General features: G+C 45.3%; 1 protein-coding gene across 1 annotated transcript; it reads left to right on the forward strand.

Moving 5' to 3' along the window:
- Positions 1–7,104: 7,104 nt before the first annotated feature.
- On the forward strand, positions 7,105–10,191 carry LOC142590922 (chymotrypsin-elastase inhibitor ixodidin-like). Its single transcript, XM_075703318.1, has 2 exons — positions 7,105–7,179; positions 9,939–10,191. The coding sequence occupies exons 1-2, from the start codon at positions 7,110–7,112 to the stop codon at positions 10,145–10,147; spliced, it is 279 nt and encodes a 92-aa protein (XP_075559433.1). The 5' UTR covers positions 7,105–7,109; the 3' UTR covers positions 10,148–10,191.
- Positions 10,192–11,042: the final 851 nt, after the last annotated feature.

Raw genomic sequence — 11,042 nt, forward strand, 5'->3', positions numbered from 1 at the left:
TATGGAGTGGCACTCCGGACCGACGTGCACAGGTTGATGTCAACGAGGTTGTGCTTCTTGAGGACATGTGGACTGAGTGACAGGCTGCAATATTTTCTCCATTTTCGCTTGCGTTTACCTTTTCTACCTTCTCCCAATTTCCTGGCCTGCTATCGCAAGGCCGCTGAAAAACTTGAATTGCAAAACAACCTTGTTATATGAAGTGCTCGATCTGAAAACCAGATAGTATGCTGTGTCTAAGTAGTATACAGCTGGTAAAGGAAATATAGAAGGACAAGCAATTTGGGCATTAGCCTCTCAAGGCTGTCTGGCCATACCCCACGCATTTTAATAATGAAAGTCAGCCGGTTGAAAGTTCAAAGTCGGCTCTGTGAGTTGCTATATTGTGGAGGGGCAACCATGATAGCGTTATGCACGCTGACATGTCGCACTATGCTTTGTCTGCAGCAAATCCCATGCCAAAGCCAAGATACTACATACGGAAGCCTGCATCATTTGACATATGCTTGTTTGAAAGCTGTGAATGCCATGAATGCCATGTGAGGCATGGATGATAGTATGTGAAGGTTCATACTTTTATATTTCATGGCATAAACATTCACTTATGACGTTTACTTGTTTTGATTCATGCAAGAATGTCAGCTTGATTAAATGTGAAGTGACAATTAAAAGTGCAAACTATAATGATGAACATCACTCTCTTATTCCATGTTCCTATGCTATGTTGAGGTGCCGAGAAAAAAAGAAAGAAAACCCAGGCGTTTATGTTTATGGAAAGATTGGTGTGAATTTGAAATGTTTGGGTCACGGAGTTAATCGGTGTCATCATAATGGTGCTCTGAATGCCATAGATATGGTTATTTTTGGTAAAGCACTCAATGCTTGTTTGTGTGAACACACACAGGGTGTCGTAAATTAAAATTTTGAATAATTGGTCTTGATAAGCTTTCTTAATGAATTTGAATGAAATGTATCGTATTTGAGAAAGGAGGCTATATTATAGTTACTGTAGGAAGTGGAATATTGATTGAATATCGAATACTGTGGGATGCTTTTTGCTGGCTGTTGGTAGAACAACTGGTCGGGGTGTGTGACATGGTAAGAGCCCTATAGTTCGCATGCTTGGAACACCCCGTGGTCAGAGTTAGCCTGGAGGCTTCAGGGGAAATATTAAACCTCAGATGTTGTGCTCTCGGTGCCCTTCTTGAGGGCCACGGCCGAGTACGAGGGCCCATGTTCCCACAGGAACTCACACTTTCATCAAAACTTGCCGGAAATCGGTAAGTAAAATCAAATTGAAGCGCAAAGTTACAGATTCGAGTAATCTGTACCAAAAACACACATTGCAGTTTTGTAAGCCTCATCTGTTAGTATCAGAAATGGACGAATTTGATGGATGAGTGTACAGTTTACATAAAATTGTTAGTGTTCAAGAGTGTTTAGCAGGAACCCGCCGTGGTTGCTCAGTGGCTATGGTGTTGGGCTGCCGAGCACGAGGTCGCGAGATTGAATCCCGGCCATGGCAGCCGCACTTCGATAGGGGCGAAATGCGAAAACACCCATGTACTTAGATTTAGGTGCACGTTAAAGAACCCCAGGTGGTCGAAGTTTCCGGAGTTCTCCACTACGGCGTGCCTCATAATCAGAAAGTGGTTTTGGCACGTAAAACCCCATAATTATTATTTAGCAGGAGTGTTATCAGAAAGGAATGATATATTTCAGAGAGGTGTATAAATACATCTGTCTGTTTTATGTTTTACTAGGTGCAGTTTACAGAATTGTGATGTTCTTTATTACTAAGAGGCGAAAACTTGCTACTTGGGTTTCTGTCCTGATTTTGAAATTGTTAGAGTTCTTTTTACGAATGCAATCGCCTAAATAAAATAAAAATGTGCTTGCTACAATCTCTAGATGTTAATGTTTTCTTTGAAATGTACTGCATACCAATGTACGGATTCTGAGCAAAATTATGGCTCTGTGTCACGGCATTAATCGAGCTCAACGAAAACGAGCTCCCTCCACTAAGGCTTTTACATGTGAATTTAGAATTACAAGAAGATTTGGAGGATGCTCAAGCTTCGTATTTAAGAGTAGCATGCAATGCTGTTCAAAGATCCCTGACTGCTTCTCACAACTTCCTGGCAACTGCAGCTTACGTAACCCTAGTGTTTACCGGGAAATGCCGGTGGCGAACGCTAAGCTCGAAGGCAAGCTTTCTGGTAGAAACACGGCCTTTTGCGTGGGCCAATCCTGGAGGTTGTGCGCAGCCGTGGAAAAAAAAACCTACATTTTCAGGTTTCTGTTATTTTTTCATACTTTTAATATTTAAGGTTGAGAAGATTTAACATAAAATGCATGTGCTGTTGGTGTTTGGCTTTATGACATTTGTTTGTGGGCTGTCCTTCTCAAAATTCTGAGGAATAACTGTCAGGAATGTAACTTTAGTGACAGAATGGTATGGCAATATAACCCGCATATACCACATGTCGTACAGCAAGGCGTGGCATATACGTGCACTTACATATATAAGGAAATTTTCACTCTCGGACAATGCCGCCGACACCGACACCGGGCCCTTAACGCTCTCGGGTCAAAAAGTTCTAGTAATACATTCAACCTTGGTGTTCAGAGAATCGCTCTGTAGACTTGAGAATAAATATATACCGCAATTCATATACATGTGCTAAATCTGACTGCATTCAAGGAAATGGTGTGATTAATCTACCGCAGAACAAGCTTATGTATGGAAACTAAATTTCTACTGCAACATCTCTGAAGTACTTGTAGCTAACTGACTGAACAGTTAGGATTTGCGTAGTATTTTTTCATCTAATGTCCAAGCAGCTAACATGCATTGCCCATACTTACGACATACTTTACGACATAGGACACTCGAACTTTGCCAAGTCTGCTTGAAGCACGCTTGCGTTTTTGACTGTGGTCATTTTCCCTTTCGATTGCATTGCATGCTATTCTTAAATACGAAGCTGGAGCATCCTCCAAATCTTTTTGCAATTCTAAATTGACATATAAGCCATAGTGGAGGGAGCTCGTTTTCGTTGAGCTCGATTAATGCCGTGGTCTTACCACGCCATTGAACGTAGGCCGTCGCAGCGTGTGTTGTGAAAAGGGAAGCAAAATGTGCTGCCGTTTATCTTGGGAGAAATCAATGCTGATTGGCCCCCACTACTTCCGACAGATAATACTTTATCACGTCATAAAAGTCTCAATGTATCGAGAACACTGAGAGATGGTAGACGTGAATGGGATTCGAACGTACGGCTTTGAGGTCGCGAAACCCGAGACTCGAACGACTGCACCACGGAACAGCCACAGAATGAAGGTATAATTTCGGATAATAACGTTTCAGCGCTTTCGTCCGAAGGTTTCAAGCACGCTGCAGGGTTCCGAACCTGTCGCAAAAAAGAAGGAATGTAATGCCGCAGTCTTGAAAGCAGCCAAAGGGGCTGCTCTCACTATCATATGCGACAATCGTAGATTTATCACAAATAAACGGCTTTTGAGCTCGCGTAGGGAGATCTCAAAGCAGCTGGTTGTGAATGCGGTATTCGAACTCGCGTCCTCCTCATCATGAAACCGAGGTGTTATCCACTACGCCACGAAACGACCACTACACATTCTGTTTGCATTGGTGTTTAATATAGCTTATTTTTCTAGCACTAATTCTAGTCGCCAGTTCTCCCTCCCCATAAGATCTCCCCATAAAATCTGCTCAAGCCAAAGCGATGGTGCAGGCATAGCGCCACAGAACACCTATTTAGCGCTTTCATGCTTTCCTCTTTCTCGAAGCTTTCATAATCGCTCCGCTCGCTGACTTTGGGCAGGCCTCCCCATCTACCGACGAGAAAAGGAGTTCTTTTTGGGCTTTGAGATCCGCACTGCGTATACCAACTTTTAAGTCTCGGAGGTCATAAGCAGTTGTCGATTGTTTTGGTTTATCCCAAAAGAGGGCAGAAACATTCTAACCTGCGTTCTTGTTTTGTGAATTTTAGCGGATCGCTGCATGTTGCATTTCAGCGAGCTTTAGCTTATTCTGTGATGCTACCGACATTTGCAGTACTTTTCACCTGCATGCCTCACGTTGTAAGCGCGGGCAATGAAGCTTATAATCAATTTAAATTTTACGGCTTGGTTGCTTCAGCGGGCGTCATATGCAGTCCGACGACGTATTGTCGCAGAATGAGTTTCGGCGATACATCACTTTTGCGTGTCGTAGCACACGGCACGTTGTACGATTCGAGGGGTTTTAATCAACCATGCAGCCAACCAGCGAATCCAGTTTTGCTCAATCAGCCAATCAGCGCGCACTGAAAGGTATACACGCGAAAGTGCGCGACGAAGCTTTCGGTGTTCGGCGCTCCATCGCGCACTTTCGAATATGTCACTCTCAGTGTGCGCTTATTGACTGGTTGAGCAAAATCTGATGAACCAATCCACCGGTTAAGCAAAATCGCCCGAATCAGAGTACGCGCCGTGTAGTACGTCACGGGAAAGTGGTCGATATTATCACCGAATTAAAGTGATCATCCCAAAACAAGTCCGTGGCTTCATATCATGCACGCTGACGTAATCGAGCCATTGAATCTAGATGGATTATAAACATAATGCGCTGTTAATTACGACGCGAAGGCACGTGAACACGACTGAAAATATCGCCCTATCGCGTAGAAAAATTTTCGCAACCAACGTGTTCGCGTTGTATTTAAAACATACCATTCTTAGGGAAAGGAATGGTGGCGCCATCTGTCGTTGATAAACAAAACAGGATGCACACATTGTCTCACCGGAGCAATGAGAGAGGGCGCCGCTATTTTGGCATTCACAATTGAGTCAACAAAGTTGTTTCCTCCTCCTCCTCCAATCTGTACGAAAAGTGCAAGTACAGCATAGCGTTGAACAAAGTGCATAGCAAAATGCTAACTCTGTTACATTAGCGCAGGAACGACCAAGTTGTTTAAATGGGCACTGAAATTATTTCTCGACTATTCCTTTCTTGTGTTAAATAAAAGTCCTAGACCTCTAGCTAAACCATTCAAAACAACAACAACAACAACATAGGGACATGTCTCAGAGCGCCGTCAGTAATTTGATATAACAGCTTTTCTACAGCCAGGTTCGGTTTCGTTTCCAGGAGGACATTGTGGTGTGACGTCAGGACACATTATGTAGGAGCAGGACATTGGCAATGTTTTGACACTCGCTCGTCGCCTCGTATGCTGCTACTCATCGTGAGGGCCGATGTAGCCGCATAGCGAACGGCCGAGCGAGTCTGAGAGAGTGTCAAAACGTCGCCATGTCCTGCTCCCACGTGACCACATACTATGTCATGACGTCACGACACACTATCCTCCTGGAAAACGAAGTCGAAACTCGCTGTAGAAAAGCTATTATATCGAATTATTCAGTGCGCTCTTAGGCTTGTGACCATTTTTTCAGGGGTTTAGAGCCCTAGGACGCGTTCATTTAACGCAAAAGAAAAAAAAAGAATAGTAGAAAATATTATGCCAGTATCCCATTAACCAGAAGTATCTATTCTAACATTCGGGAAGCGACAAGGGAAGCTATAGGCGTACACTTTGGAATAATTTTGCACCCTTTGCGGCTTCTCCAGAACAATATTAGTCGTCTGTCCTTCATGCGTTTCCTTTCTTTAACGCTCTGTGCCTGCTATTTTCCTGTCCGGAACCCTTTGTCAGTCTGACACGTACATGTCGTTCGTGCCTCAAAGTTCCGGGCGCCCCGCTTTAAAGGATAAGAAAGGCGACGTACGCAAAATGACAATTATTGTTCAGGGACAAGATAAGCCGTGAAAGGTGCACAGTTTTCCTAGAGTGCATATTTGGCTTAATTAAAATTATATTATGGGGTTTTGCGTGCCAGAACCATGATCTGATTACGAGGCACGCCGTAGTGGGGGACTCCGGAATAATTTGGACCACCTGGGGTTCTTTAATCGTGCACCTAACTCTAAGCATACGGGTGTTTTGGCATTTCGCCCCCAGCGAAATACGGCCGCCGTGGTCGGGATTCGATCCCGCGTCCTCGTGCTTATCAGCCCGACACCATAGCATACTTGCTTTGTGACAGCCCACAGGGCCATTTATTGCTTAGTATCAAAGGAAGTGTCCCTGTTAACAGGTTTCTCCAAGCAAAGTTTCCGAGAGATACGCTTCAAACTGAATTATACAATACAGGCAATTACACCGCAGTGATGGTTATCAATGTGCAAGGCAAGTTTCGGGAATCTTCAACCACCAATCCCAGATGTATGATTTGGATGCGCATGCGTGTACATTGCGGTCAACTGATAAAGAGAGCACATGCGGGTAGATCACGCGTGTATTTTAACCTGTATAGCCCCGCTTTGCAGCACATGTGGTTGGTGGCGCTGGTACCTTTGTGCATCTACGGTTACTGTATTCAACTACACGCCCGTACATCAACACAGCTTCAGCCGACAGTTGCAGATGGTTAAAGCTGCACTTTGGTGTGATCGCTTATTCAGTAGTGCATGGGCCGCACTGTACAAATCCAGAGGACACACATGTACAGGCATGGAGCGATATGCACGCTATTGCTGCTTTCTTTTTCGAATAAACTCGTCGTAGATGCGGTATAAGTGAATGACTCTGAGAAGAGGACCTATGTATAGAAAGGAAAAGAGACCACGACTGGGGCGTGGGATACTGGAGGAGGTATAATCAATGCAGATCGCATGGCTCATGCAATCGGACGTTCCCAGAAAAACAAAAACAAACCATAAACCTTCTCGAGTGCACATAAGGGATGCTGGAAATAGTCGCCGGCGAAGGTCAGACGTACGTCGAATATCAGCCTTAGTTTTCTGCTTTTACTGCACAAGAAGTGATTTGTTTTTATCTCAGCCATCACGACCGGTCCTAGCATTTCACGGTCAGTGGCTTGACAGAGGGAAAACACCGTGGGCAGATAACCGGAATATGTAGCCATTGGTATGCGCAAAACCCTTTCCGCAAGGACCGGACCAGGGCAGGCCTATAAAAACGAAATCGGTAGCCGCATGAGCATCGACTCCTTCTCCAGCAACCTTAATTCGACTGCTCTTCGTCATGAAGCCACAAGCCTTGGTCGTAGTCGTATCCGTATTACTGGCTGGAGCTGTGCTCTGCCATGCCCAAGGTAAGCTCGGCCTAAGTGCAAAGCAGTGTCCTCGTCACTATCTCTGTAACTTTTGTTGACGATCAGGCTATATATATATATATATAGTTGAATGAACGGTTCCTACGAGGCACATTTGCCAGACATAATTAAAGCGGAGCGTTGAAGTTTACAGGAGTCACAGGACTAGCGCTGGGTTTTCAACTGTCATTTTCAAGGGAAAAGGTTGCTTTTCGACCGTGAATGGTGTACATGCGTATGTAGCGCGACGCGAAGTAAACGCGCCGACGCCCACAAACGCTACATATACGCTCCATGCAGCTGTCGCTCAACACTGTAGTGTTCGCGACACGCGGTTCGCAGAGCTCCTCGCGGACTGGCAACGCGCTCGAGTCCGATTTGCGCGTCTTATTTCGTAGGCCATGTCATATTACGTACAAATATTCCTTGAGTAGTACTCCTGCAACAACTGTTCCAAGTACTCCCGCAACATTGGGGGACAAGCATTGTTTGAGCTGCGCGTGAAAGGGCCCTATTTTAGCGCATGTAACCAATTTGGCCACGTGACAAGAATACCACGTGACTAAGTCACCTGCGAACGCAGCCACTTCAGCTATTATTAACCAGCGCTTCCTTTGTTACCTTCCGCGGCGTAGCAGAAACACATTGAGCTAGCGCCCACAGGGTTATGTCTGTGCGACTGCGCGCCAGGAAGACTTGCACACGTTACTAAAAAAAAGTAAACGATTACTATTACGATTACTCCATTCAAAGTTTTTGTTGACTACAGCGACCACTGCCCACGAAAGTAAAATGAACAATTAAGAACTATGCAGATTCCACGCACTGTGGGCATCAATGTAAGCGAAGGTTTCTGTGCTGGTTGCTTTGATTGACGATAATTAGCCGGGATGTTGACGGCGAAATCTTAATTTCTTCAACATTTATATAGTCTAACACGAGAGTGGTGAGTTGGTGTTAAACGTTACCTTGCGTGCACCACTACTGTTTGTCTGCGTAGTACACAAACACAAAGGGAGAGGTGTTCGCTTGAGGCGTTGTTGTGCACCATATTTCATAACCTCTGAGAGGGTTGAGCATTGTCATTGCCTCACATGGCAGAAATATTAAACTTGAATTGGATTATGGGGCTGTACGTGCCAAAACCACAACCGGATTATGAGTCACGCCGTAGCGGCGGACTCTGGATTAATTTTTACACCATGATGTTCTTTAAAGCGTCCCAAAATGAAAGTGCATGTGCGTTTTCCATTTCGCCCCCGTAGAAATGCGGCTGCCGCGGTCGGCATCAAATCCGCGACCTCTAGCAATGCAATATCCGCAAAGCTATACCGCGGCGGGTACCTGAAGCGTTGATTTGATGGTCGACCGCTTCCGTATATATTGTTGCGTCTACCCTGCGGTGCGCTTTAATTAATGCGGCTCTGCTTCTGCATGCCCTGCGTAGTTTGTCCGCTTCACATATTTGCATGGTGTTTATTTTTTAGAAATAGCAGCAACGTGCTGTACCGTACCTTGAACTTAAGCTTATCCAGTTTCCGCGCAACCGCTGTCGTATAGTAGTAAGGTTTCCTTGCCTTCTAAACGTCACCTCCCCCCCCCTCCGTATGGGAACTGCCTCTTCTCATTCCTTCTCTCTACAGTTCTATCTACGCCTCCGCTGGACTCGCACGTTAGTAGAAAGGGAGGCGCTGCAATTTCTGCAATGCTTTTGAGAGGCGTCACGGGTAATTACAGCTTTCAAGAGGCTAATGTGCCGACGCCCAGGGATCTCTGAGGGCATTGTGCCCATTCGACACGGTGGGGTCCAAACGAGTTTCTCGCGTCGCCTTTCCTCTCTGACTCGCTCCTGTCATGTATACACACGTTCTGAAACACCCACCGACGCGGTGTGTGCGACAGCAGCAACAGCAGCGGTACAGTCAAAGAGGCAAGGAAAGCTTTGCTTTAATAAACAGTTGTGCAGAAACAATCGACGATAATTGTCAATGCAATGCAGAGCACGAGGTCGCGAGATCGAATCCCGGCATCGGCGGCTGCCGGTTTCATTTCTGTGGCGTATATACAGTCTTAAACGAAATTACACCCTTTGGGTCGTTCCTTGCCACAACGAAATCGGCATCTGTCTTGTCCGCGTTTCCTTTCTGTAACGCTGCGTGCCCCAATTCACGAACGGCATGCGATTTATCAGCATGACAGGAAAGTAGCGAGCGCAGTGTTTTCAAGAAAGAAAACGCAAGCAAGACAGATGACGAATATCATTGCTTGGCAAATATGCACACCAAAGGGTGCACATTTGTTCAAGAGTGTACGAAGGGCACAAACGCCCCTTGTACCGGACATTGGACGCACGTTATAAGGACCCCCGGCATGTCAAAATTAACGCGCAGACACCTCCACTACGACTTGCCCCGTAATGAAATCGGCGGTTTTGAAACTCCGAACCACAGAATTTTATTTGTTTTATTTGGTTACATGTAATTGGTTACTAAAAAAAGTAATTAATTTATAGTGAACATTGTCTTGTAGGATATGTAAGCGATAAAATTACATGGCCTGCCCATGCCTATTTATTTTTCTTAATTTCAACTAAGATGTCATTAACTCGCGTTTGTTCCCTCACCCAATCTGCTCTCTTCTGATCCCTTAACGTTACAGCCATCGTTCTTTCCGTAGCTGGTTGGGTCTGAGAGAAAACCTATGTGACTATTATTTTTCAAATGAGAAAAATAAAACACCTCTTGTTCAACCCATTTCAGGGATTCTCCACGACTATCCTCGCCCGTCCGGATGCGGCCCGGGCGAGGTGCTGAAACAGTGCCAGAGCAGCACGTGTGCCGAATTCAAATGCGCCGACCCGAGGCCGCCGATCAAGTGCACCTACGACTGCGTCACGGGATGCTTCTGCGCCGACGGTTTCTACAGAACCAGCTCCAATGGCTGCGTACCCAAGCATCTCTGCTCGTAAGCCCTGGCTCAAGAAAGAAGGAATAAAAGGGACTGACGCCCACCAGAGGCCGCGTCTCTTCACTCATGCTTCTTCTGTCGTCTGTCCGGACTCTGTCCGACGTCAGTTGGACAGAAATGACGTCAACATCGTTTCCCGAAGCTAAGCTGAATTCATCTGACTACCGCTTCTCTCTGGGCTTTAGTGGGCGTGTAACTTTCAAGGGAAACTAAGCAGCAACACCAAGTCATTTGAGGCAGCTGAATTACTATTTTTGAACTATGTTAATTCAACAAATGACCAATTCACAAAGTTGAACAAAATCGTCGAACTCGCTTATCCCGAATTCCACTCCAGTACCGCTCGAGAGCAAGTATATGTGATTGTGAAGCCAGAGATCTGAAACTATACTTTTTTTCACACTTGAATATTTTTGGGCAGGAAAACATATCGAAATTTGATGGCTTAGTTCTTTTTATTGTGCGGAATGCTAGTCTTCCTTCCCCTTCCCCATCGGAACACTTAAATGTACCTGAGTTATTGCTGTCAAAATCTGTGACATCATGGGGGGCCGGTCCAAAATCACGGTGGCGTCACCGCTCCCCCTGGCCTTTCGCGTTTGCATCTTTTGTGGTTAAAGAAGCCTCCACAAGGGGTTTTTTGCCATACCCTCCATCATGTGAGCATTAATATTGGCAAAAATTCCGCTGACATGTCAAGACATGTCCGCGGTGGTAGAGTTGAAAGCAAGAGCTAAAAGCAAATAAAGTTTGTCCTGAGCAGTCCTTTTTGTGGGATACATACGCACTTTAGTTAGGACTACTTACCTTTAAACTGAGAAGCAACGAGTAATTTTTCCCAGCACAGTTACTTTTTCAGTGATTTTGTTGTGGCCGATTTCACCTGTTTCAGGAAC

The sequence above is a fragment of the Dermacentor variabilis genome, chromosome 8 (genome assembly GCF_050947875.1).
Source record: "Dermacentor variabilis isolate Ectoservices chromosome 8, ASM5094787v1, whole genome shotgun sequence".
NCBI classification, from domain to species: domain Eukaryota; kingdom Metazoa; phylum Arthropoda; class Arachnida; order Ixodida; family Ixodidae; genus Dermacentor; species Dermacentor variabilis.

Excerpts from the sequence above, each read along its gene's own strand:
- LOC142590922 (XM_075703318.1), top strand. The coding sequence starts at position 7,110 with ATGAAGCCACAAGCCTTGGTCGTAGTCGTATCCGTATTACTGGCTGGA. Across the intron at positions 7,180-9,938 it reads TGTGCTCTGCCATGCCCAAG|GGATTCTCCACGACTATCCT; the intron begins GTAAGCTCGGCC and ends AACCCATTTCAG.